Source organism: Oryctolagus cuniculus, chromosome 16, assembly GCF_964237555.1.
Source record: "Oryctolagus cuniculus chromosome 16, mOryCun1.1, whole genome shotgun sequence".
In the NCBI taxonomy this organism is placed as follows: domain Eukaryota; kingdom Metazoa; phylum Chordata; class Mammalia; order Lagomorpha; family Leporidae; genus Oryctolagus; species Oryctolagus cuniculus.
The window spans coordinates 1,748,593-1,774,221 of NC_091447.1; the positions used below are offsets into that span (position 1 = coordinate 1,748,593).

Genomic DNA, 25,629 nt, shown 5'->3' on the forward strand with positions numbered 1-25,629 from the left:
TGACCTCATCTGATGGGTTGCAGACAAAACATAAGTGCACTGAAAATATTGTAAAAGTCACTTTCATGCTCTGTGTATAAGGTACATGAAACGTAAGTGATTTTCATGTTTAAACTTGGGTCTCATTCTCAGGATATGTCGTTGTCTCTGCAAATATTCCAAACAGTGGGAAAAAAAAATCTGAAATCTAGAACAGTTGTCATCTAGGTACTTTGTGTAAGGGATACATGACCTGTGTACTTTTTAAAGCTGAGAATCCTAGTATCTAAAAGCAAACTAGACTCTTTAATTATTAAAGGGAAAGAGAAGGGTTGGATGGTGGTTCAAGAACAGAGAAGTGAAACTCTGATTGTAGTGGCTATTAAATGTGGGTGAACATCAAAGTCTTTTAGGAGTTTGTTATATTAGTTTTGAATTGTTAGACCTGGAGTAGGGCCTGCATTTGCAATCAGCATAGCTGGAGATTCTGGCAAGGGGAACTTGGTAAAGTCTTGGTAGTTTTACTCCCTTATCATTGGGGTGAAAATGAAAAGGCTGGGATTGTCTTTAAAAACAAAACAAAACAACTGTTCCCTTGTCTTTTTCTTTTTTTTTTTTAAATTTATTTATTTGAAATGTGGAGTTACAGAGGCAGAGATACAGACCGAAGTCTTCCATCCATTGGTTCACTCCCAGATGGTTGCAATGGTTACAGCTGGGCAGATCCAAATCAAGGAGCCCCAAGGACTTGGGCCATTTTCTGCTACTTTTCCAGGCCTTAGCAGAGAGCTGAATTGGAAGTAGAACAGCTGGAACTCAAACCAGCACCCATATGGGATGCCGGCACTGCAGGTAGAGGTTTTACCCACTATGCCACAGCACCGCCCCCCTCCCAGGTCTTTAAATGTCTTTTTGTTCATTTGTAGATTAGGAGTTCCTATTCAGATTTTCTGAAATTTTTCCTGAAATTGGATGTGTAACAGATATGATATCATTTGTATTACTCTGCCAAAAGTACTCCTTATGCAGATGTTTGCTGGAAGTAGCTCATAACTGAGCACAGAGAGCACACATAGAGATCTCCCACCAGTTGTTTCACTCCTCAATTGCCTACAATAATCGAGCAGAGCCAGGCTGAAACCAGGAGCCAGGAACTCTACCCAGGTCTCTCATGTGTTAGTAGGATCTCAATTACTTGGTCATCATTTGCTATCTCTCAGTGCATCAGAAGGAAGCTGGAACATAAGCAGAGGTGGTTCCCAATCCCAGGCAGTTCAATACGGGATGCAGGCATTCCAAATGGGGTAGTGACACGTGATAGTGATTAAAGAACAGCTTTTTTAAAAGACATACTATTTTATGGGAAAAGCACCTAACAGCATTGTGAGGTAAATATAGGATCCCTAAGGTGTGTATCTTCAATTCACAAAGAGTTCTGTGTCAGTCATCCTGGTGACTGTGGTAGCCAAGGCACTGTTTTTGGCACTGAGGAAGACAAAGGTGGCTGCCCCTTTGTCCCACTGGCAAGCCTAGGTGAAGCTGAGGCTTATTGCCACAACTACTGTGACTAGGACTTTGGGATGCGGATGGGCCCTTCCTCAGGTCCTGCCAGGAGAGTACCAGTACCCTTATTACTGGAACTGTGGGATTTGAAGTGAACACTGCTCAAGTCCTACAGGATGACTATGAGGTGTACATGAAATTTTGCTCTGGCAGGTAAGAGTCCAGTAAAGTGGAACACAGGTAGATTATTCCTTAGATACATTAGTTAGATTTTAGTAAGGTTGAGAAAATTAGAACTATAGTCATGGTTCTGCAGCTTACAGGGGGGTCATTACCTAGATCTCTCAGGGTGGTAGCAGACTCTTTGATAGACTGCTGCTAGTGAGAGTCCCCAGAAGCTAAATGGGAACTGCCTGGCTCATGTAGAGTGAGTGCTTATAGCTCCCACTACAGGATGCAGGGCGACCTGTCCCACAAGTTGCCCTGGCTCTGGCTCTGGCTCTGGTTACTTTGTTAGTAGTGGAACACAGTTCTCTATGACTTTTTGTGGCAGTCTGCACTCTGCAGAGTTGGATGAGTGGAGGGAGGCAGTGTAGCTTTCCTTCTCAAATCAAGCTCAGACATTAGTCAGCTCCCCAGGCTGCAATGAAGTCAGTGGGTTATAGTGGAAAACTCTCTCAACTAAAGCTCAGGTAGCAGGGCATGCAGCAGTTCTTCCTGCTTTGGCTTGGTAAGAGGGAGATTCCCAGTCTGCAGTTGGTTGCTTGGTGTGGCCAGTCACAGCAGCAAAGCTCATCTCTATCTTCCTTTCTCTCATCCTATTGAGTCTTTGTTATTTTGTCACTTCTCCATGGAAAATTTCCATCAGTCAGACTCCTGGAAATGTAGTCTTTTATTCTTTTTGTAGCCCAGGGTAACTGAAGTTATCTATTTGGCCATTTGATATCCTCTAATTGAAATAATTTCTTTTTCTTTTTATTTTTTTATCTGAATATTTTTATTTAAGGTATACAAACTTCATTTCATGTGAAATAATTCTAATATTAAATTTTCTAAATATAACTTATTGCAGTGTTGCTTTTAATTCTTATTAACATGTAGAAATTGGAAGAGCAAATATGCAAAAACAAAAGAAAATTGAATAATACAATAAACTACCATATGGTCATCCAAAAGACTATTTAATAACAAGTGGAAATGAAAGATTATATTAAGTACATAATTTGATAATTACATTTATCATAATGTTTTATAAAACAAATCTATTCAGATGAAAAAATATGAAGACATATGGGGATTGGCATTTAGCTGAGTGGTTAAGACCCCTGCTAAGATGCCCATGCCCTACCTCACAGTGTCTGGGTTTGATTAATGTCTCTGGCCCCTGACTGGAGCATCCTGCTGATGTAGACTGGGAAGCGCCAGGTGACAGTTCAATTAATTGAATCCTTGACTTTCCTGTAGGAGACCTAGACTGTATTACTGGTTTCCAGTTTCAGTGCAGTCTTCCCCATCTGTTATGGGCATCTGGGGAGTAGGCCAACAGAAAGGAACTCTCTGTCTCTCTTGTACTCTAAAATGAATCAATAGTTTTTAAAAAAGAATAGGTGTATAATAGGTTATCTGTAAGTGATGGTCTTGTGGATAATTCTCATTTCCCACTTTTTCCTTTTACATATGTTTGAAATATTTTGTAATCAGAAACATCTTATTTTTATGTTAAGTAGTTAGTGCTTTAAAATATCAGCAACTTTTTTTTTTTTACAATGCAAAGTGACTTCCACAAGAATTTTCACAAATCTACCAGTGCATCCAGTAAGTGTGGTACTTTTCCGTTAAAACAGAAACATTTCTGGCATGTTTAGTTTGACATCCCAGAAACACTTAGCCTGAAAGGATTGAACAATATTCATCAGAAACAGTGTGTTCCATTTCAAGGTGATTTTGAGTATTTTTGTTTGCTAATTACACTTAGTAATGCTCCATTCCAACAGTAAGTGCCTCTAAAGTGTAGGGTGTAAATGATGTTAGTGTGCAATGAGCATTTTATCAGAGATACAGGCAGTAATGTACATATTCTGTTAAAACAGTGAAACTTTTTGAAAACTAGGAGGCAGGGCAGATGTTTGGTGCAGTGGTTATGATCCATTTGGGAAGAACACATTTCAGAGTGCCTGGGCTGAAGTTCCAGCTCTGATCCAAATTACAGCTTTCATCTGATACTTACCCTGGGAAGCAATATCACCTACTGCTCAAATATTTAGGTCCCTGCCACCCACATGTGGGATGGGACCATTGGAAAGAATTCTCAGATTCCTTGTTAGCATGGGCCAATTTGCCCATCCTGCCCTTTGCCAGGCCCTGTGACTCTTGATGTTGTTCCTTGAAGTAATGGATTCTGCTTCTCTAAAGCTTTCTATAGGGAGAAAGATGTGTCTCATAGGTTATAGAGAGCCTTGGGGAGTGAGATATGTGTTTTCTCCTTGCTGGGAAAAGAATCATCCCTGGTTCTCAGGTAGGTGAGTTCCGTCATTGAGGCTTGAAGTACAGACTTCATCTGTGGAGGAGGCCACACTGGCACTGGATATTGAAGTGGGACCAGGAAAGGGGTACCAAGGGCTGTGCTTCAAATGATTACTTCTTCAGTGATGGATGCCTTGCCCAAAGGCAAGTGTGTTCTTCCTCATGTTCAGAAGCTGATTCTCAAATCTCTATAAATGTGATTAACGCATGATTGCAATGGGAAAAGGGACTCTGCGGATTACATGAGTAGGGAAGTATTCAATATGAGTCTGATTTGAGGTCAGCAACTGATGTATCCTGTTCCTAACCTGTATCATCGGTTTATCCAAGAAGTCATATAGTAAGGCAAATACCTCCATTCTAAATTTGGAACTTAGACCATAGTAGGTAGTCTTAATTCATATCTTCAGATCTTTACTAATAATAAATCCTAAGCCTATTTTCTAGTCTTTGCTTTCCTTAAATCTTTGATCATATGAGAAAAGTTACTTATATAATTGAATGTAGAAAGACACAAAGGTAGACTAAGACACAAAAAAGAGAGCTCTTATCTACTGACTCAAGCCCAAAATACACACAGCAGCCAGGGCTGGGCTAAGGTTGAAGCCAAGAGCCAGTAATGTAGCCCTGGCCACCCACGTGGGGGACAGAATCCCAATTACTTGAGTGATCACTACTCCCTTCCAGCATCTGCAGTAACAAGTAGCTGGAATCAAGAGCGAACGTTGGGAATCAAACCTAGGAAACTCAGAATTTGGATTAGGGTATTTTAATTGGCATCATAAACACTATGCTAAATGTCTGCCCTCCTTTTTAATTTTTCTCTGCAGCATTTAAAACTGTTAACATGCTATGCTCCTGAAAGTTCTTTTTTATTTCTATCATGACTTCACTGACAAGTTTCTTTCTCCTTGTGAATTCATCTGCCTGCTTCTTAATATTACTTATCCAAGTATTCCATGTGCTCTCCCATTTATTCGACTCTGCAATACTATTTTGCATAAAATTGATTTATTTGAAAGGTAGAACAACACAAGGAATGTGGGGGTGAGAGGAAGAGAGAGACAGAGAGATAGATTTATTCCATCCATTGGTTAATTCCCTAGTAGCCACAAAAGCCAATTCTGGGCCAGGCTGAGGCTAGAATCCAGGAAGCCCATCATGGTCTCTCCAGTATGTGACAGGAGTGCAAGTACATTGGCCGTCTACTGTCTTCCAAGGCACATTTGCAGGAAGCTGGATAAGAAGTGGAGCAATTAGGACTCAAAATTTGCTTTTATGGGATATCAGTGTCATAAGCAGTGGCTTAACCAGAAGCATTTAAAGACTTGCCCCCTTCTTTCTGTCAATATCCATCTTAGTGGCAACAGATGATGGCTAAAGTACCTGGGTGCCTGCCATTAACATGGGAGACCTAGTTTAAATTCCGGGCACTTGGTTACTCTGAATATTTAAGCAGTCTGTCTCTCTCAGTTTCTATACCTTTGAAATCAAATGAAAATTAATAAAATTAAATATATATATATCCCTTTGACTCACCTGAATCCCATACTGGGGTTTGAGTTTCATTCCTAACCTCTCCCAATTCTAGCTTCCTCCTAATCCATAATTTAGGAGGCAGTAAATGTCAGGATCTCCCCCTCCGGGAACTGGCCAGGTTGCCGCAAAGGAAGAGTCAAGGAGACTGAGGAAGGTCAAGCTAAATACACTTTATTGATACTCTAGTCGACTAAGAGGAGAGATCGCCCAAGCCTTCTCCTGCGGGCACTAGGCACTATGGACCAGGAGCTTCTCCCCACAGGCACTAGGCACTGTGGACCGGGGAGAGAGGCTGAGCAACCTCTGGTTTACAGCATCTGAGTGTCCCCTTATATACAGTTTCTAGAGTCTAGCCCCGCCCACATTCTGACCTTCCAGGGTCCCGTAGTCATGGCAATGATAGTTTGTGGTTAGGCCATCTAGTTAGGCCGTCCCTTTTCAAATCTTACCAGCTAGCATGGTTACCTTTCTACTTTTCTTTCAAACTGCGCTACTGTGCAGTTACTTTCTTTCAAACGGCACTTCAGTTACTTTCTCCGTGAATGGTTCCCTAACAGTAGATGATGGCTCAGGTATTTGGGTCCCTGCCATACACATGGGAAATGACATTGAATTGCAGGCATCTTGCTTCAGCCTGGCTCTGACCTGGCTATTGTTAGTGTTTAGAGAGTAGGTTAGCAGAAGTTCTATCTTTGACTCTCTTTCTCTGTGCCTTTCAAATAAAAGTAAGCAAATAGCTAAATAATATTAAAATAATTATACTTTTTGTTTATTTATGTTTATAATACTATCTTTGGTTTATACTCACACAAAACTGTATATTTTTAGTTTATACTAACATAAAACTGTAAGTTTCCAGTCTAAAATGACTTATTCCTTCAAACTGTTTATACTTTCTGTTATTTCATGTAGTTACTTACAAATGAGTAATGAAAAATAGATGTATACATCAGTCACAGTGGTGATTATGGATGAGGATGCTGGTTCATGGTTTAAGCATTTCATTGTGAAAAATAAGTATCATAACATTGGACATTTCAACATACACATATCAGTGTTATTAAACATATACACATTACTATGCCTCCATCATCACTCTCTCCATACAGAATTTCAGATCTTTGCCAAGTCAAACTTTGTGTGCATCAAACACTAAATTCCTGTTGCCCTCCATCATGGACTTTGGTGATCACTGCTTTAGTTTCTGTCTCTATAAATTTGTCTCCACTAACAACTTCATATACATGAAATCACATAATATTTGCTCTCTTTTTTTCTGGCTTGTTTTATGAAGCATTTTGCCTTCAGGATTCACCGTTGTTAAAGCATTTGTCAAAAATATTCTTGTTAAACCTCCATAGTAATCCATTGTATGTTGTTATGATTTCAGTATTATTTGTTTGGAATAATTCCCAATATGAAATAGAAACCTAATCTGAATATGTTGTTTAGAGGTGGGGCCTTTGGGAGATGAGTAGGATTGAATGAGGTTATTAAAGGCCGGTGCCGCAGCTCAATAGACTAATCCTCCGCCTTGTGGCGCCGGCACACTGGGTTCTAGTCCTGGTCGGGGCACCAGATTCTGTCCCGGTTGGCCCTCTTCCAGGCCAGCTCTCTGCTGTGGCCAGGGAGTGCAGTGGAGGATGGCCCAAGTGGTTGGGCCCTGCACCCCATGGGAGACCAGGAGAAGCACCTGGCTCCTGGCTTTGGATCGGCTTGGTGCGCTGGCTGCAGCACTCCGGCCGCAGCGGCCATTGGAGGGTGAACCAACGGCAAAGAAAGACCTTTCTCTCTGTCTCTCTCTCTCTCACTGTGCACTCTGCCTGTAAAAAAAAAAAAAAAAAAAAAAAAAAAAAAAAAAAAGAAAGAAAAGAATGAGGTTATTAAAGTAGATCCTTCAGTATTGATTGAATACTGGTGAATTTTAAAGGAGACAGAGAACAAGAAGACACATGCCCTGTGCTCTCTCTGGACTTTGACAATGACAGGGCCTTCACCTGATGCAGCCCCTCACTACTGTCTTCCATTTTTGTTCCATTATTTTACATTCATACCAGCAGTGCATCAGAGTTTCAGTTTCTCTGGCCTTGCCAACACTTATTTATTTATTTTTTCTATAATAGATGTCGCAATGGATGTAAAGTGGTATACCATTGACTTTGTCATTTGCCTTTACTAAATGATAAGTGATGTTGAGGATCTTTTCATGTGCTAATAAAGCATTGTATATTTTTGTTTATTTAAGCCTTTGCCCAATGCTAGTTTTTTATAGCTTTTGAGTTGTTAATTTTCTTGTATACCATATATTTAAATATTAATCTTTTGAGATATAATTTGCATATACATTTTCCATCAAATAGATTGCCTTTTAACTCTGTTGAGTGTCTCTCTGACATACAAAGGATTTAAATTTTATATAGTCCCTCTTCTATTTTTTTTAACCATGCAATATGCTAACACAGTTACCTTTTCCTTCTTGTTTCTTTTTAACATTACAAGTTCAAAATCATATCATAATATAAATGGAGGTGGTTGTTATTTATTTCCAAATGTGTTCAATCTAAATTTAACATGCTTCAGGTATCGGATTGTCCTTTGTTTTTAATGTTTTTAATGTTTCAAATGAGCCAAGTTCTGTTTGTTAAAGAAGTTGCTAAATCCAGCCCACATTCTGAATGCATAAGATTCCACTTCCGTGGTTAAAATAATAATAATAATAAAAGGCCATCATTAATCTACCACAAATGTTATGATTATAGGACAATGATGTCTTCAACATATTTTCTAATTCACCTTGTAATTTCTTTTTTCAGTCAGATTAGTTAGAGATATATTACTTCATTTTAAAATATTGTTGACTCTTCTGGATTTCTTTCTTTTTTTTGGTGTTTAACTTAATTACATATGATCAGAGAGAAAACTGCATTATTTTAACCTTGATTTATGACTCAGCATATGTTCTCTCTGTGTCAGTATTCCAAAGAAGGGTCTGTGAATATTAATTAGGTCAGTATACTGTCAATTATGTTTATATTTGATGGAAGGTATTGAATTTCTTTGTAGCTATTATGAATGTGATAAATCTCTGAAGTTCCTTCTCAGCCATGGCATTGTCTGGGTATGCAAAAGCTACTTATTTTTGTGTGTTAATTTTATATCTTGCTACTTTACCAAACTCTTTTATGAGCTCAAATAGTCTCTTAGTGGAATCTTTTGGATCACCTAAGGATAGAATCATGTCATCTGCACATAGGGATTGTTTGATATCCTCTTTCCTAATTTGTAACTCTTTGATTTCTTTTTCTTGCCTAACGGCCCTGGCTAACACTTCCAGGACTATATTGAATAGCATTGGTGAGAGTGGGCATCCTTGTCTGGTTCTGGATCTTAAGGGAATGCTTCCAAGTTTTCCCCATTCAATAGAACAGTGGCTGTGATTTTGTCATAAATTGCCTTGATTGTGTTGAGGAATGTTCCTTCTTTACCTAATTTGCTTAAGGTAACAATGTTGTACTTTATCACATGCTTTTGTGCATCTATTCAGATAATCATATGATTTTTTTCTTCAGTTTGTTAATGTGATGTATTACATTGATTGATTCGTGAATGTTGAACCATCCCTGCATTCCAGGGATAAATTTCACTTTGTTTAGGTGAACGCTTTTTCTGATGTGTTGTTGGATTTGATTGGCTCAAATTTTTTTGAAGATTTTTGCATGTATGTTGGCATACAACTCTTTGTAGTAATTGGTGATTCTTTTTATTTCTGTGATATCTGTTGTTACATTTCCTTTTTCATTTCTGATTTAATTAATTTGGAATTAATTTGGGTCTTTTTTTGGCACTCATATGGGATGCCAGTGCCTCAGGCCAGGGTGTTAACCCACTGTGCCACAGTGCCAGCCCCTTCTGTTGATTTTTTCTATGACCTACTGTTCATTCAGGACCCTGTTGTTCAGGCTCCATGTGTTTGCATATGTTCTAGAGATGCTTCAGTTGTCAATTTCCAGCTTCATTCACTTGTGGGCAGAGATGATGTATGATTTTGATTTTTTTTTTTAATTTTAATTTTCTGAGACTTGCTTTGTGGCCTAGTATATTGTCTATTCTACAGAAAGTTCCTCATGCTGGTGAGAAGAATGTGTATTTTGCAACTGTAAGATGAAAAGTTCTGGGACCGGTGCTGTGGCGTAGCAGGTTAATGCCCTGGCCTGAAGTGCCAGCATCACATATGGACACCAGGTCTAATCCCGGCTGCTCCTCTTCTGATCCAGCTCTCTGCTGTGGCCTGGGAAAGCAGTAGAAGATGGCCCAAGTCCGCATGGGAGACCCGGAAGAAACTCCTGGCTCCTGGCTTCAGATGGGCGCAGCTCTGGTCATTATGGCCATCTGAGGAGTGAACCATCAGATGGAAGACTTCTCTCTCTTTCTCTGCCTCTCCTCTCTCTGTGTAACTCTGACTTTCAAATAAATATCCATTATGTCCATTTGTAATGTAGTGTCAATTAACTCTATTGCTTCCTTGCTTGTTTTTTTGTTCATTGATCTGTCCATTGCTGAAAGTGTGGTTTTGAAGTCCTTCATTGCTATTCCTTTGGAATCTGTCTTCTTTAGATCCATAAACATTTATTTTATATAGCCAAGTAACCTATAATTGGATGCTTATGCATTTATGATAGTCATGTCTTCCTGTTGAAATGAATCCTTAATCATTCCATAGTGCCCTTCTTTGTCTCTTTTAACAGTTTTTGCAGTAGTCTATTTTGTCTAATATTATGATGGCTATGCACACTTTTTTTTTGTTTTCTGTTCGCATGGAATATCCTTTTCCATTCTTTCACTTTCAGTCTTTGTGTATCTTTGTTGTTGAGATTTGTTTCTTGTAGGCAGCAAATAGATGGGTCTTATTTTTTGATCCATTCAGGCCATCCGTACAGTCAGTCTGTATCTTTTAACATGAGAGTTGAGGCCATTACATTCCAGGTGACTATTGATAAATAATGATTTGGCTCTTCCATTTTCCCATAAATATTCCTATTGTTTACTTTCAATTTCCTTTGTATTTTACTGGCAGATTTTCTGCCTTCAGATTCTTTCATACTTATGACCGTGTTTCTGTGTGGGGCACATCCTTAAACACCTTTTGTAAGGCTGGATGAATGGTGACAAATTCTTTCAATTTCTGTTTATTATAGGAGGTCTTTATTTTACCTTCACTCATAAATGAGAGCTTTTCAGGGTATAGTATTATAGTTTGATAGTTTTTTACTCTTAAGCCTTGGAATATATCTCATTATTCTCTCTTAGCCTGTAGGGTTCCTGAGAAGTCAGCTGTGAATCTAATTGTCAGTCCTCTGAAAGTAATCTGGCATTTCTCTTGTGCACATTTTAGAATCTTTTCTTTATGTTTTACTGTGGACAGTTTGATTACACTATGTGTTGTGATGAAGATCTTTTCTAGTAATGCTTATTAAGAGTTCTGTGTGCTTCCTGTATTTGGATGCCCATTTCTTTCTCCAAATCAGGGCAATTCTCTGTAATTTCACTAAAAAGGCCATTCTCTCCTTCCACGCCTTCAGGAACTCCTAAGTTCCAAATGTTGGGTTGTTTGACAGTATCCCATGAAGATCTACTAATCTCCAAAACTGTTTTTTAGTTTTCTAAGTTTTCTAATTTCTTTTTTTTGGTCTCACTATGGAATTTCTTGGGATTTGTCTTCTAACTCAGATATTCTTTCTTTTGCCTCATTATGTCTGTTGTTAAGGCATTACAATTCATTTTTTATTGACCTATTGAATTCTTCATGTCTAATAGTTCATTTTGATTTCTCTTTAAATTTCATGGGAAAAATTTTCATTCATGTTATGTATACCTTTCTTTAATTCATGGATTGCTTCTGATTACTTCTGAGTAAGCCTATGATTAATTTTTAAAATTCTATTTTTGGTATTTTTTAAATCTCTTCTTCACATTCTAGTATTGAAGTATTGTGTTCCTTTGGGGGTGCCATGTTGTCTTCATTATTCTTGTTGAATTGTTGCATTTATTTTTAGGCATTCATGAGGATACTTTTTTTTCCCTGTGATGGCTTTTATCTTTGGACTATGCCTCTGAGCCTTAGCGGAGTGTCTGCTCCTTCAGGGAATGCCTGAGGCATGTGCTGGGTTTGGCCAGGGAGCTCATAAGTGTTCCAGAATGAGTAGAGTACCCAAGATGACATGAAAGTTGGTCATTGTAAATGTCCTCTTTTTTTTTTTTATCAGAGGGGAGGATTTGATCATGTTCTCTTGGCATAATCTCATCCTCACCCCTCTCCTCCAAGAAGGCCAATGTCTATGTGCTAGCCTCTGTGGCTGTGGTATTCATCTATGCAGCCAAAAGGACCATAGGAAGTATTCCTGCAGTCCTCAGTTTGAGTGTGATTCCCACAGCAATGACTGACCCCAGGCAGTTAGTGAGGCGTGATCATGTGGAGCCATCTGGAGCAACTGCCCAGAGACTCAGCCACATCCGATGCCCTCCCACTCAGCCTCAGTGTTTCCGCAATCCCAGCACACAAGGCTCCACAGGCACAGGCCTCCATGGATACAGTTCCCTGCCAGTCTGTCCATCCTCAGGTGAAGATGCTCCCAGAGCCAGCTGCCTGTGGATGCCCTGCCTAGACATCCTAAGCCCCATAGACTGTGATGTGCTGAGATTAATTGGTTGTATATGTGGATTAATTTCTTGAGTATCTAATCTGTGCCCTTGGTTCACATGTCTATTCTTGTGCTTGTACTTGTCTGTTTTGATTCTGACTGCTTTGTTGTATGTCTTGAAACCTGGTATTGTGATGCCTCCGGCGTTTATTGTTGAGGATTATTGTGACTGCACATGAATTTTAAGGTCATTTTTTCCAGATCTGAGGAGAATGCCTCTGGTGTTTTGATTGTCATCACACTGGATCTGTAAGTTGCTTTGGGTTGTATGTATATTTTGATAATATTATTTCTTCCAAGCTATGAATATGGAAGATTTTTCCAGATTTTTCACATCCTTGGTTAAATTTATCCCAAGGTATTGAAAAATATTTATAGCTATTGTGAATGGGACTGATCTTACAACCTCTTTCTCAGCCATGGCATTGTTTGTGCATACAAATTCTATTAATTTTTCTGTGTTGATTCAACTTTGCCAAACTCTCTTTTGAGTTCTATTAAACTCAGTGGGATCTATGTATGGGATCATGTCATATTCAAACAGGAATAATTTAACTTCCTCCTTTCCATTTGTATCCCTTTGTGTTTTTTTTTTTTGTTTTTTTTTTTTTTTGTATTTGTGTTTTTGTATACTGGTTCTGGCTAAAACTTATAAAACTGTATTGAAGTAATAGTGAGAATGGGCATCCTTGTTCTGGATCTTAGTGGAAATTTAATATGATATTGGTTATAGATTTGTCATATTTCTTTGATTATGTTGAGGTATGTTTATTCTATACTGTTTGCCGAAGGTTTATCATGAAAAGATGTATTATGAAAAGAGCCTTTTTCTGCATCTACTGAAAAATCATGTGTTTTTTTTTCCCGATCCATTTGCTAGTGTGTTGTATCACATTTATTGATTTGCATATGTTGTACCATCCCTACATACTAGGGATGAATCTCCCTTGGTCTTTGGTCTTTGTGATGCGCTTTTTGCATTTGATTGACTAGTATTTTCTTGAGGAATTTTCCATCTATGTTGATCAGGGATATTGGTGTATAGTTCTCTTTATATGTTATAAATTTTCTGGTTTGGAAATTAAGGTGAGGCTGGCCTCATAGAAAACACTTTGGGAGGATTGATTCTCTTTCTACTGCTTTGAAAGTTTGAGACGAATTCAAATTCATTCTTCTTTAAAAGTTTGGTAGAATTCAGCAATGAAACCATCTGGTCCTGGAGATTTCTTTTTTGGGAGGGTCTTTATTACTCATCAGTCTCCATCTTGGTTATTGTTATGTTTAGGTTTTCTGTGTCTTCATGGTTCAACTTCAGTAAATTGTATGTGTCTAGAATCTATCCATTGTTTTTAGATTGTCCAATTTGTGGACATATAGCTGTTGGTAGTAATTCTTGATGATTTTTTAAAAATTTCTGTGATATCTGATTTTATTAATTTAAATTTTCTCCATTTACCCTGGTTCATTGGGCAAATGATTTATCAATTCTGTTTTTTTTTTTTTTCAAAAAAAAAAACAGCTCTTCATTTCACTGATCTTTCCTATTATTTATTATCAAGTTTTTATAATTTCTTTCTTCCTGCTAATTTTGAGTTAGGTTTGTTCTTGTTTTCCAGATGCCTTAGATGCATTGTTAGAGCACTTATTTGATTTGATGTCTTTCTAATTTTTTGAAGTAGGCACTAATTGCTATGAACCTTCCTCTTACTACTTTTGCTGCAGTCCACAAGTTTTGATACATTGTATTGTCATCTTATTTCATTTTTAGAAATATTTTATTCTCTTTAATTTGGGGAGCATGTTGTTCGGTCTCAATGTGTTTGTTTACCCAGTGATTGCCCAAAGATCCAGTTATATCTCATGCTCTATAGCATAGTCACAGGGTGTAGGGCCCCCACAGTCATGCATCACTGGGGATCCACTCATCACCTTATGAGTCTCTCTGTCCATGTAGAGAACCATGGCATTCCCAGAACCATCTCCCTTCCAACTGAAGTCATACAGTGCTCCACCTTGGCCTGTTGAGTCTGGTCCCATATAGAAGGAAGAGATTGGAGTGCTTCATGAGCCTAAATATGCACCCCTCCCTCCACCAACCCTCTAGGGCAGAGTACAGGTTGGTAGAAATTGTGGATTTATCTCTCCAATAAATCCCCGTCTTTCTGTGCAGACCATAACAACCTCTATTTACCTTACTGAGCTGGCACTTCCTCCCTCAAAAATGTACTTGTATGTAAATATGTATTTATGATTCTAGCCAGGCTTTTGACATGTGATGTTTTTGTCTACTTATTTTTTGTATTATCTAAACTACATTTTTAGATGTACCCTGTTTTTTCCTTTGAATGATTTTGAATAATTGAAAGAATTTGTTTGAATCTGGCTTCATCCATTTACAGGTTTAACAATAACTTCCATGATCATAACTTTAATTTTAGACCCACTATGCAATAGAATATGATTGTGCTGCATGTCCAAATGTTTCTTGCTCTGCTTTTTGTTAAGAACTAGATTAATCATGAAATGCAATATGAGAATGCTTTCTTTTCTATTCCTATGCACCTCTAAATTTCTTGTTTCTTCCTATTCCCTTTCTCTCTTGTATTATTTGAATTATTTGTGAGTTCAACATTTTCCTATAGTCCTGTAGTAGTGAAGAGTAATTGATATTTATTATTTATTACTTATTGTGTTTTCCAGCCTCTTTTTAAAGCTTTACATCTTTGAGGTAAACATGATTTGACTTACACTTAGGTTACATACTTAAGGTTACCATTGTGTACAGACAACATTTTACAAAATAGTTAATAGAAAATGTGCATCAGGAAAAAAATGCATAAATTTCAAAAATGTAACAAAATAGATTTGTTTTCTAATTCCATTGTTTTCATAAACTGTTCAAATTACCTTCATAAATATAACTTCTGGATAACACAGATGGTCACTCTTTTTTTTTTTTTTTTTAATTTTTTTTGACAGGCAGAGTGGACAGTGAGAGAGAGAGACAGAGAGAAAGGTCTTCCTTTGCCGTTGGTTCACCCTCCAATTGCCGCCACCGCCAGCGCGCTGCGACCAGCGCACCACGCTGATCCGATGGCAAGAGCCAGGTACTTCTCCTGGTCTCCCATGGGGTGCAGGGCCCAAGTATTTGGGCCATCCTCCACTGCACTCCCTGGCCACAGCAGAGAGCTGGCCTGGAAGAGGGGCAACCAGGACAGAATGCGGCGCCCCGACCGGGACTAGAACCTGGTGTGCCAGCGGCGCAAGGTGGAGGATTAGCCTAGTGAGCTGCAGCGCCGGCCGGGATGGTCACTCTTGTTCTCATCATTATTCATGGTGGTGGTTCATCTGTTGATTCATTTACCAGTGAAATCAGTGGGTATTTCTGACCTATATTGCCCATCTGCAGTTATCAGATTTGTTTCCCTCAAAGTCCTATTGTTTTATTTTTCAAGAAAGGTATTTGAGAGGTAGAGAGTTCCATTTGCTAGGTTGCCTTCCAAATACCTGTGTTGACTGGGCCTGGTATGGCTTTAACCAGAAACTTGATTCATGTGTAGAGTGTGGGTGGAAAGAATCCAAATACTTGATACATTATCACTGTTAACCCAGGATCCATACCACCAGGCAACTACAGTCAGGTCTCAAAGAAGGAATCTAACCCAAATACTCTAATGCAGAAGAGCATGGTAACTACTGTACTAAATGCCCCCCCAACCCATTTTTTTCTAATCTTATTTTTTTTGTTTTTTTAAGATTTATTTTTATTTATTTGAAAGAGTTACAGAAGGAGGTAGAGACAGAGAGAGTGAGAGCAAGCGAGAGAGAGAGGTCTTTCCTCCACTAGTTCACTCCCCAAATGGCCACAATAGCCAAAGCTGAGCTGATCCAAAGTCAGGACTGGGGGCTTCTTCTGGGTCTCCTATGTTATCTCTGCCAGCCAAGAGCTGGGTCACTGGAAACAGAATTGCCCTGAGGTCAAATGACCCCCATTTCAGAGCTGCAGACCTTGTTGGCTCTTAGCTGAAAAGACCTTCACTCTACCTAGCTTTTCTTTTTCTTTAATATATATATTTTTTTATTTGAAAGAGTTACAGAGGATGTAGAGAAAGAGAGAGAGGTCTTCCATCCATTGGTTCACTCCCCAGATGGCCACAATGGCCAGAGCTGCACCAATCTGAAGCCAGAAGCCAGGAGCTTCTTTTGGGTCTCCCACATGGGTGCAGGGGCCCAAGGATTTGGGCTGTCTTCTACTGTTTTCCCAGACCATAGCAGAGAGCTACATTAGAAGAGGAACAGCCGGGACTAGAACCAGCACCCTTGTTACTAAGAGTCTGTCTCATAAAAGACATTTTTCTTGTATAAATTATCCTGGAGTTTTTTTTTTCCCATAGAGGCATAAGAATAATGAAGTATACCAGATATTTTGAACATTTGTGGAAATGAAATAAAAATATGCTTGATAACAATATTTGAAGCACATATACACAATAGGTTTTCTTACTATTAAGCTTTTCCATGTCCTTAGGAAAAAAAAAATTTTTAATCACTCTATTTTTTTGTGCTACTCCACTTTTATTTCCTCATTTTCTTCTCAGTGAATGTCAGTTTTTCATGAGATTTTGTGTTCCTTCTTTTTCTGATTTCTTTATTTTTGGTTCTCTCCGAGACATTTCAATCATTGTGATGGTATCATACATTCCTGAAATTCTGCTGCTTCTCAAACCATTGTTTGCAGCTTAGATTTCTCTCTTGACCTCTAGATCATATGTCCAGCTGTCAGTCGGACATCCCCTCATATTTGACACTGAAAGTGTCAGGCATGAGGTTACTAAGATCACTCTCACTTTTTTCTGTTATATTCTTGGTCCTTTTCCCCATTAGTTTGTAATGCCAGTTTCTATCTCACTCCTCATGTACATAGAATGGAATTAAAGTGCATTTCTCCCTCTGCAAATTAAATCAGTAGTGAATTCTGTTCTTACTTTTTTCCATTTTTTTTTCTTACAGGTACTGAGTTTGCTGTTCTGTTGTCTTATTGCTTTGTGTCCTGATAGTCAATGGTCACATCTCACTCTTTTTTCTTCCCCTGTACAATTTACTTCTTTCTCATTTGTCTCTATGGGAATGATATTTAAATTACAAATCTATTCAAATAACTACATGTAATTGGTCTCCATTAGTTAAAACCTGTGTTTTTATGGGGCCGGTGCCATAGCTTACTTGGTTAATCCTCCACCTGCCGTGCCGGCATCCCATATGGGTGCCAAGTTCTAGTCATGGTTGCTCCTCTTCCAGTCCAGCTCTCTGCTGTGGCCCAGGAAGGCAGTGGAGGATGGCCCAAGTTCTTAGGTCCCTGCACCCTCATGGGAAACCAGGAGGAAGCACCTGGTTTCTGGCTTTGGATTGGCATAGCTCCAGTCATAGCAGCCATTTGGAGGGTGAACCAATGGAAGGAAGACCTTTCTGTGTGTCTCTCTCTCACTGTCTAACTCTGTCAAAAAAAATTATTTAAAAAAACCCCTGTGTTTTAGCAAGAAAACAATCATTTTCATGTACAAATAGATTATTTTGAGAGGAAATATTAGGATGTTTATGAAGATACTTTATAAATAATTTTATAAAAATAACAAAATCAAAAATTTTTATTGTTAGAATTAGGTCAAACATTTAAGGACCACTTCATTATTAGTTTCATAAACACCTCTACTGACATTATCTGTTCTCATAGCCCAGGACTACTTAACCAGAAATGGTAGAGTTCTTAGCCCTATTACTTGGCCTATGTTTTTTGTGCTTTACCAACTAACTGGTTTCATCATAATCATGTGAATAATTCATACACAAAATTTAACTTAGTTGGTATTTCAGTGAACTGCTACCTGATAATAAAGAAAAACAATTTTAAAGATTTTTTTATTTGAATGGCAGAGTTACAGAGAAAAAGGAAGAAACAGAGAGAGACCGTCCATCTGCTGGTTCACTTTCCAAAAGGCTGTAATGAATGGGGCTGGGCCAGGCCCAAGACAAGAGCCAGGAACTTCTTCTTGGTCCCTCACATTGTTGCAGGGGTGCAAGAACTTGGGCCATCTTCTGCTGCAACAGTGCATTAACAGAGAGCTGGATTATAACTGGAGTAACTGGGACTTGAATTGGCACCCATATGGCATGCCAGTACTGCAGGCCATGGCTTTAACCTGTTGTACCACAGTGTTAGCCCTCAATGTGTTTTTTTTTAAATAAAATTGTCTCCCTGATTATTGATATTCTCCTATAGTTTGACTAATATACTAACTCAGCCATGTGTTTATACTAATGTCTGCAGATTACAACATGAGCTTGTTTCAGAATCGTAGAAGAAAGATTAGTTCTAAAATAATAAGGAAAATCTATTGTCATAATTTGAGAATGATAAAATCATTTTAGGGGCAAGAGATTATCTTGTGATTTTTGCTTTCTGTTGCCATATATATTTCAAAGTAAGCTGCATCTTGTATAGAAAGTAAATAACAGCCGACGCCGTGGCTCAATAGGCTAATCCTCCACCTTGCGGCGCCGGCACACCGGGTTCTAGTCCTGGTTGGGGCGCTGGATTCTGTCCTGGTTGCCCCTCTTCCAGGCCAGCTCTCTGCTATGGCCAGGGAGTGCAGTGGAGGATGGCCCAGGTGCTTGGGCCCTGCACCCCATGGGAGACCAGGAAAAGCACCTGGCTCCTGGCTCCTGCCATCGGATCAGCACGGTGTGCCGGCTGCAGCGGCGGCCATTGGAGGGTGAACCAACGGCAAAGGAAGACCTTTCTCTCTCTGTCTCTCTCTCTCACTGTCCACTCTGCCTGTCAAAAAAAAAAAAAAAAGAAAGTAAGACATAAACAGTCTTCCCATCTAATGACCTTGAGGTGATATATTGAGTGATATATTGAGTAAAAATGTGCTGTTACAACAGATGTTGGTATCATTTGAAGAATTGGCTGTGAACTTCACCCAGGAGGAGTGGCAGCACCTGGACAATGCTCAGAGGACCTTGTATAGGGATGTGATGCTGGAGACCTACAGCAGCCTGCTGTCCTTGGGTGAGTGAAACTCCCCTGTCATACAGAAGTGGAATGTATTTTTCCAATTTGACAAAACATTGAACACCTTACAAGGTTTAGTGGTAAGTATGTAGGATTTGAGACAATGAAGAGTGGAGAAAGGATTCAGATTGGCATTTTTGTTGCACAACTTATGGGACCAAGCTAATGTCCTTCAATGAGTCTAACTTAGTGGTTTAACTAAGTCCAGCATTACTTCCCATTAACAGGGTACTGTATTTCCAAACCTGAGGTGATCTTGAAGTTGGAGCAAGGAGCAGAGCCATGGATGGTGATAGAACCCCTAAACCAGAGTCTCTCAGGTCAGTCATTACACACTGAGCAGGGAGGCTGGGACAGAAAGGAGTTAAAGTAAGGTCTCAGCAGATGTTGATTGTGTAGAGCTCCTCTCAGACACAGGCATTCTGCAGACTGAAGGCAAGGTTTTCCTTCTGATTTTGGTGAATATTTTCATAAATGCTGTAAATGTCATTTCTTTCCGGCTCTAATTAGGCTGTTTTGTATGTTAGATTCATCCTCTAAATTCTAACTTGTTCTGGTCTTTTCTTTCACACCCTGCTTTTCTTCAGACATGTATTTATGTATTTATTAACTCTTCCACTGCTTATTTGGCCACTCACAGGCACTGGTTAGTTACTAATTGCAGAGATTCATGGTTTTGGCCAGGCACAAGCATTGGCTGGTGCACAAATTTAAGGACTGAATGAGTGAATGTGAGCTCTGTCTCTATCTCACTGTCTCTTCTTTATCTCTTTTTCTCTCTCAAATAAGAAAATCATGGGCTGTTGTGATAACTTGGAAAAGGAGATATGTTCTGTTTTGTCATTGTCTCATTCTGTGGCCCTCAAATGAATAAATAGAATCAATCAATAAGAACATAATGAATGGTGTCCAAAAGGAAGCCTCTTTAATATGATATTAAAAATCACAATGCTAAACAGGATCTGGCATAAGAATATGGCAATTGGTGGTCCTAAACTCCCCCCAAGAGAATCAGGAAATTCTGTTTCAAAAGGCTAAGTGAACGCCCAGATTCATGTTGAACAGGTCACATATGTTTGGGATGAGACTTTTACCTAGAATTCCCCCTTCTTTTTCTAAATATATATTTGATTTCCTTAAAAGGGAGAGTGACCAAGAGAAGTAGAGACAGAAACAGAAAGAGATCTTCCATCTGCTGATTCACTTCTCAAATAGTTGCTATGGCTAGGGTTCTTCCACATGGATGGCATGGATTGAAGTACTTGGGCTGTCTTCCACTGCTTCTCCACTGCTTTCCCAGGAGCAATAGCAAGGACCTAGGTCAGATACGAGCCACTGGAACTCAAACTAGTACTCCTGTATATGATGCCAGTGTCACGGGAAGTAGGTTAATCTTCTTTGCTACAATACTGCCCTGGTCTTTTTTATTATAATTGTAAAACAAGAAAGAGGTAAAGAAATGCAAAAATGTTGCATTTTCTATGAATAACAGAGACAAGTGCTCTTCCAACATAGAAATCAAATGATGGGGCTGGTGCTATGCCATAGCTGGTAAAGCTGCGGCCTGCAGTGATGGCATCCCATCTGGGCGCCAGTTTGAGTCCCGATTGCTCTGCTTCCAATCTCACTCTCTGCTATGGCCTGGGAAAGCAGTAAAAGATGGCCCAATTCCTTGGGCCCCTGTACCCATGTGGGAGACCTGGAAGAAGTTCCTGGCTCCTGGCTTTGGATTGGCATAGCCTCCGGCTGTTGTGGCCATCTGGGGAGTGAACCACAAATAGAAGACCTCTTTCTGTCTCTTTGCCTCTGCCTCTCTATAACTCTGCCTTTCAAATAAATAAATAATTTTTTTTAAAAGAAATCAAATGGTTTCAGAATTTTGATTTATCAAGCAGAAGTGTATATACTGTGGACGGGGTGAATACCAAGTGTGTTTATTTTAGAATGAGGTGGAAAACACTTTTCAAAAGAGAAAATGTGTTTCATAACCTGTTCCCTTAAGTCACTGTGTGTTTTGGAAATTTTCTGTCTATTTTCCAGTACCAAAAAGCTGAAGATATCAGGCTTTTTAGGAGTATGGGGGAAAGCTGTCATTCTAGATTGCAGATGAAAAGATATATTTCATATGAAAAACCCCACAGTTAACTTAGTCACTCTCCTTGAAAGAATTAATAAGAGATAGCATGGGTACAGATCATTCTGCTAAGTTATGGTGCTGATTAGAGGACAGACACATGTCTCTCCTGCACCTGCAAGAAAGTTATCCAATAAAGTTTTCCTATCTCTAAGACTGAATATTAGCAATGAAGTATAAAACACATCATTTTAATAAGAAGAAAATGAGAAAAAGAAAAAGGAAAACATGATTGCTGGAAAACACTAAGCTTCTTACTCTAGGAAAACAGTGGGTGAATATTTTTACCAAGTGTTTCCCTATTCTTAAAATGTTTACTGAATGATTTTAATCTACCTGTAGGCAAAGTGACAGAATATCTTGAAACTACTGGTTCACTCCCTAAATGCCTTGAACAGTTAGAAATAGGCAAGCTTACATCAAAGAAGGAGGTACCTTTCTTAGAAGGGAGGAGAGAACTTCCACTTTGACTAGGACCTTGTCTCAATATGATCAGAGTTGGCGAACTCAAAAGGCTTCCATAACCTTGGCAACAAGAGCCTAAGGTGATTACTGACACTATAATTTGTTAAGTTAACAACAGGAGTCACTGTGCACTTACTCCTCATGTAGGATCTCTGTCCTTAATGTGTTGTACAATGTGAATTAATGCTATAACTAGTACTCAAACAGTACCTTACACTTTTTGTTTCTGTGTGGGTGCAAACTGTTGAAATCCTTACTTAATATATACTAAATTGATCTTCTGTATATAAAGATAATTGAAAATGAATCTTGATGTGAATGGAATGGGAGAGGGAGCGGGAGATGGGAGGGTTGCGGGTGAGAGGGAAGTTATGGGAGGGGGGGAAGCCACTGTAATCCATAAGGTGTACTTTGGAAATGTATGCTTGTTAAATAAAAGTTAAAAAAAAAAAAAAAAAGAAATAGGCCAGCTTAGAGCCAGAAGCCTGAAAGTCCATCTAGGCTTTTTGAATATATGGAAGGCTGTTAGTCATCTGAGCTATCGTCTTTTGCTTCCCTAGATAGACTAGCAGGAAGCTGTATAGGAAGCAGAATAGCCAAGGCTCAAACTGGGATTATTGTAAGATGCAGTCAATGCACAAACTGGCTTGATCCACTGCACCAAATCAGCTGCCCCACCCCCACACAGAAACTACTTGAAAGAAATCATTTAAGTTAATTAAAATAATTTAACATTGGAAAAGCTGGATTACTTACATTGAGGAGAAAAAAGTATATAATGTTCACAAATGAGCTTCTGCTAGTGTGTTAAAATGGGATCCACTAGGAGAGTTAGGAACTATTGTGTTAACATTCCAAAAGAAACTCTTAGATGTGGTTCATGGATTTGGTTACTTTTTTTCTCATTTCAGTTGCAAACAGAAAGAATGACCTGTTTGGAACCAGCCAGAAAAGTCAAGAAATAAATTTTAGGCAAGTTGTATTCACAAACAATAACATATTAACTCACAAGACAGTTGATTTAAGAAAACACTTAAGCTGTATTTGATAACTGGTTATAAAAAAGGGAAACCCCAGGCATATAATTTATTACAGAATGTGCTTCTCCTTAGGGTGCCTGATGAGATGCCAGTGGGAGAGAAACTGGATGGCCCTAATGTACCTGGAAACTCCTTCCAATGCTGGGAGCCTCATAGTCAGCATCATATGATTCAGACTGTGCAGCAGCCATTTGAGCACAATAGAAAAGGGACAACCTTCAGTGGGAAGTTACTTTTTAAAAAAAGTAAAAAAGTTCATTGTGGAGAGACCTCTAACAAGCTATATGTCATTGTAGAAAACACAACTCAGATTGAAGAAAAAACTGTCCAAAAATGTGTCTACATCCATGAACCTCAACAAACACACAGAGAGAAACTCTGTGAATCCTTTGGGCATGAGAAAACTCTCATTTGCAAATCAGATTTTAAATTAAATCAGGCAACACTTACAGGAAAAAAATATGTATGTAACTCCTGTGGGAAATCTTTCAGCTGTTCATCCTGCCTTACTATACATCACAGAACACACATGGGGGCAAGCCCCATGAGTACAATGAATGTGCAAAAACTATTTACCAGAATTCAGACTACATTAAAAGTCAGAGAATCCAGATGGCGGAGAAATCTTATGAATGTAATATATGTAGAAAAGCCTTTGCTGGAAGTCACAACTAATTACACATCAGAGAATTCACACGGGTGAGAAACCTTATGTATGTAACATATGTGGGAAAGCTTTTCGCCAGAAATCACCACTCACTGCACAGAGAATTCACACAGGGGAGAAACCTTATGAATGTAAAACATGCGGTAAAGCCTTCTGCCGGAAGTCACAACTCATCATACATCAGAGAATCCACACAGGGGAGAAACCTTATGAATGTAATACATGTGGAAAAGCCTTTTCCTGGAAGTCAGAACTTGTTAAACATCAGAAAATTCACACTGTTCGTGAAAGACCATATGAATGTAGTACATGTCAAAAAGCTTTTTGCCGGAAGTCACAACTTGTTCAACATCAGAGAATTCACACTGGGGAGAGACCTTATGTATGCAATTCATGTGGAAAAGCTTTTTGTCATAAGTCAGTTCTCGTTACACATCAGAGAATTCATACTGGTGAGAGACCTTATGAATGTAATACATGCGGAAAAACCTATTGCCATAGATCAACCCTCAGTATACATCATAGAATGCACACAGGGGAAAAACCTTGTTCTTGTACTACATGTGGAAAAGCCTTTTTCCGGAAGTCACAACTCATTACACATCAGAAGATTCACACAGGGGAAAAACCTTATGAATGTAATGAATGTAGAAAATGCTTTTCCAGGAGATCACACCTCAGTAGACATCATACAACTCACACATAATAGAAACTTCTTGAATTCAAGGAATGTGATGTCTTTTCCAAGAAGTTAGACCTCAGCCATCAAAAAAAATGGAATGAATGTGGGTAATCCTTTGCATGAAGTTTCAGAGGATTTTGAGACAGTATGTGAATGGGGGATAGCTTTCTACCATAAGCAAACTTTGACCATCATATAACTGGCACAGTTGAAAATCCATCTGAATGCAGTGGATGTGGAGTAACTTTTTAGTCTATGGCCAACTATAACATCCATTAGCGAATTCCATAAGGAAAACACTATAGAAGTGAAAGGGATGCGGAAAAACCTTTTGTTGAACATCACAGCACTGCAGGTATTAGAAAATTCACATGACAGAGCAATACTGAAAGACAGAGCAGGCTTTATGTTCTGCAAAATTCACTGTGACATACCATGTACATATTTCCCTTCACATATTGTGAGTGGACCATGTAAAAGGAGCTTTGCTTTTCACATGTATTTTGTTAACAAATAAATTTTCAGTCAATAAAACTTTTTTGAAATAACATTTTCATCAATTATGAAGTTTTTTTGTGTGTGTAACTGTTGTGCTGGTATAGGCATGTCACCTAACTCCTGTATCAAGCATAATTACATACTTCCAGGTCTGGATTATGAGTATTCTGTCAGTAGTAGGGAGTGAGTTTCTAGTGAGTTCTGTAGTCATGAGAACCCCAGACTTGTATTTCTGTAGGTCTTGCCCAAATTACCAGATGTGTGTTTATAGGGGTGAAGAGGGAGATATGAGCAGTGTTTTGCTGACTTAAAAGTTCAGGCAGTCTTCTTGGCTTTGATTCTGTTCCAATATTTAATTGTTCAAAGATTTATTTGTTTTGAAATTAAATTTTCTTCAGAAGAGCTAAGTGAGAGAGATGCAAAGAAAGACACTGACAGAGGTAGATCTTCCATTCAGGACTTTACTCTCCAAATGGGTGCAACAGCAAAGTCTAGGCCACACAAAAGTTAGGAGTCATTAATTCCATCCTGGTCTCCAAGGGCCCAAGCAATTGGGCCATTATTTGTTGTCTTGTGTGTATTAGTGGGGAGCTGCTTCAGAAGCAGAGTAGCCAGGACTCTAACCAGCACATCAGTATGGCATGGTGGCATTGTCTACAGCAGATTTATTGTGTCACATTGGTGGCCACATCCCTGTTTACATTTGCTTTTGTTCTTTGGATTGTTTTCCTTTCAATTTGTTGTGCTGGTTTAATCCTGTTTGTAATTGCATCCGGTCTAGATTAGATTCATCTGGCATGATTATGATCACTATTTTATTTCATTAAAC

The 25,629-nt window shown here is 38.9% G+C and overlaps 1 protein-coding gene across 8 annotated transcripts in view; it reads left to right on the forward strand.

Moving 5' to 3' along the window:
• The window catches only part of LOC103345893 (zinc finger protein 717), a 57,944-nt gene extending 33,092 nt beyond the window's left edge, over nucleotides 1-24,852 (forward strand). For all 8 annotated transcript variants that reach the window (XM_070059542.1, XM_070059537.1, XM_070059534.1 and 5 more), the window contains 4 exons: nucleotides 19,185-19,311; nucleotides 19,542-19,634; nucleotides 22,825-22,885; nucleotides 23,026-24,852. In XM_070059542.1, coding sequence (XP_069915643.1) covers nucleotides 19,185-19,311; nucleotides 19,542-19,634; nucleotides 22,825-22,885; nucleotides 23,026-23,656 — 912 coding nt within the window. In that variant the 3' untranslated portion in view covers nucleotides 23,657-24,852. The remainder of the gene's footprint in view (nucleotides 1-19,184; nucleotides 19,312-19,541; nucleotides 19,635-22,824; nucleotides 22,886-23,025) is intronic.
• Nucleotides 24,853-25,629: the final 777 nt, after the last annotated feature.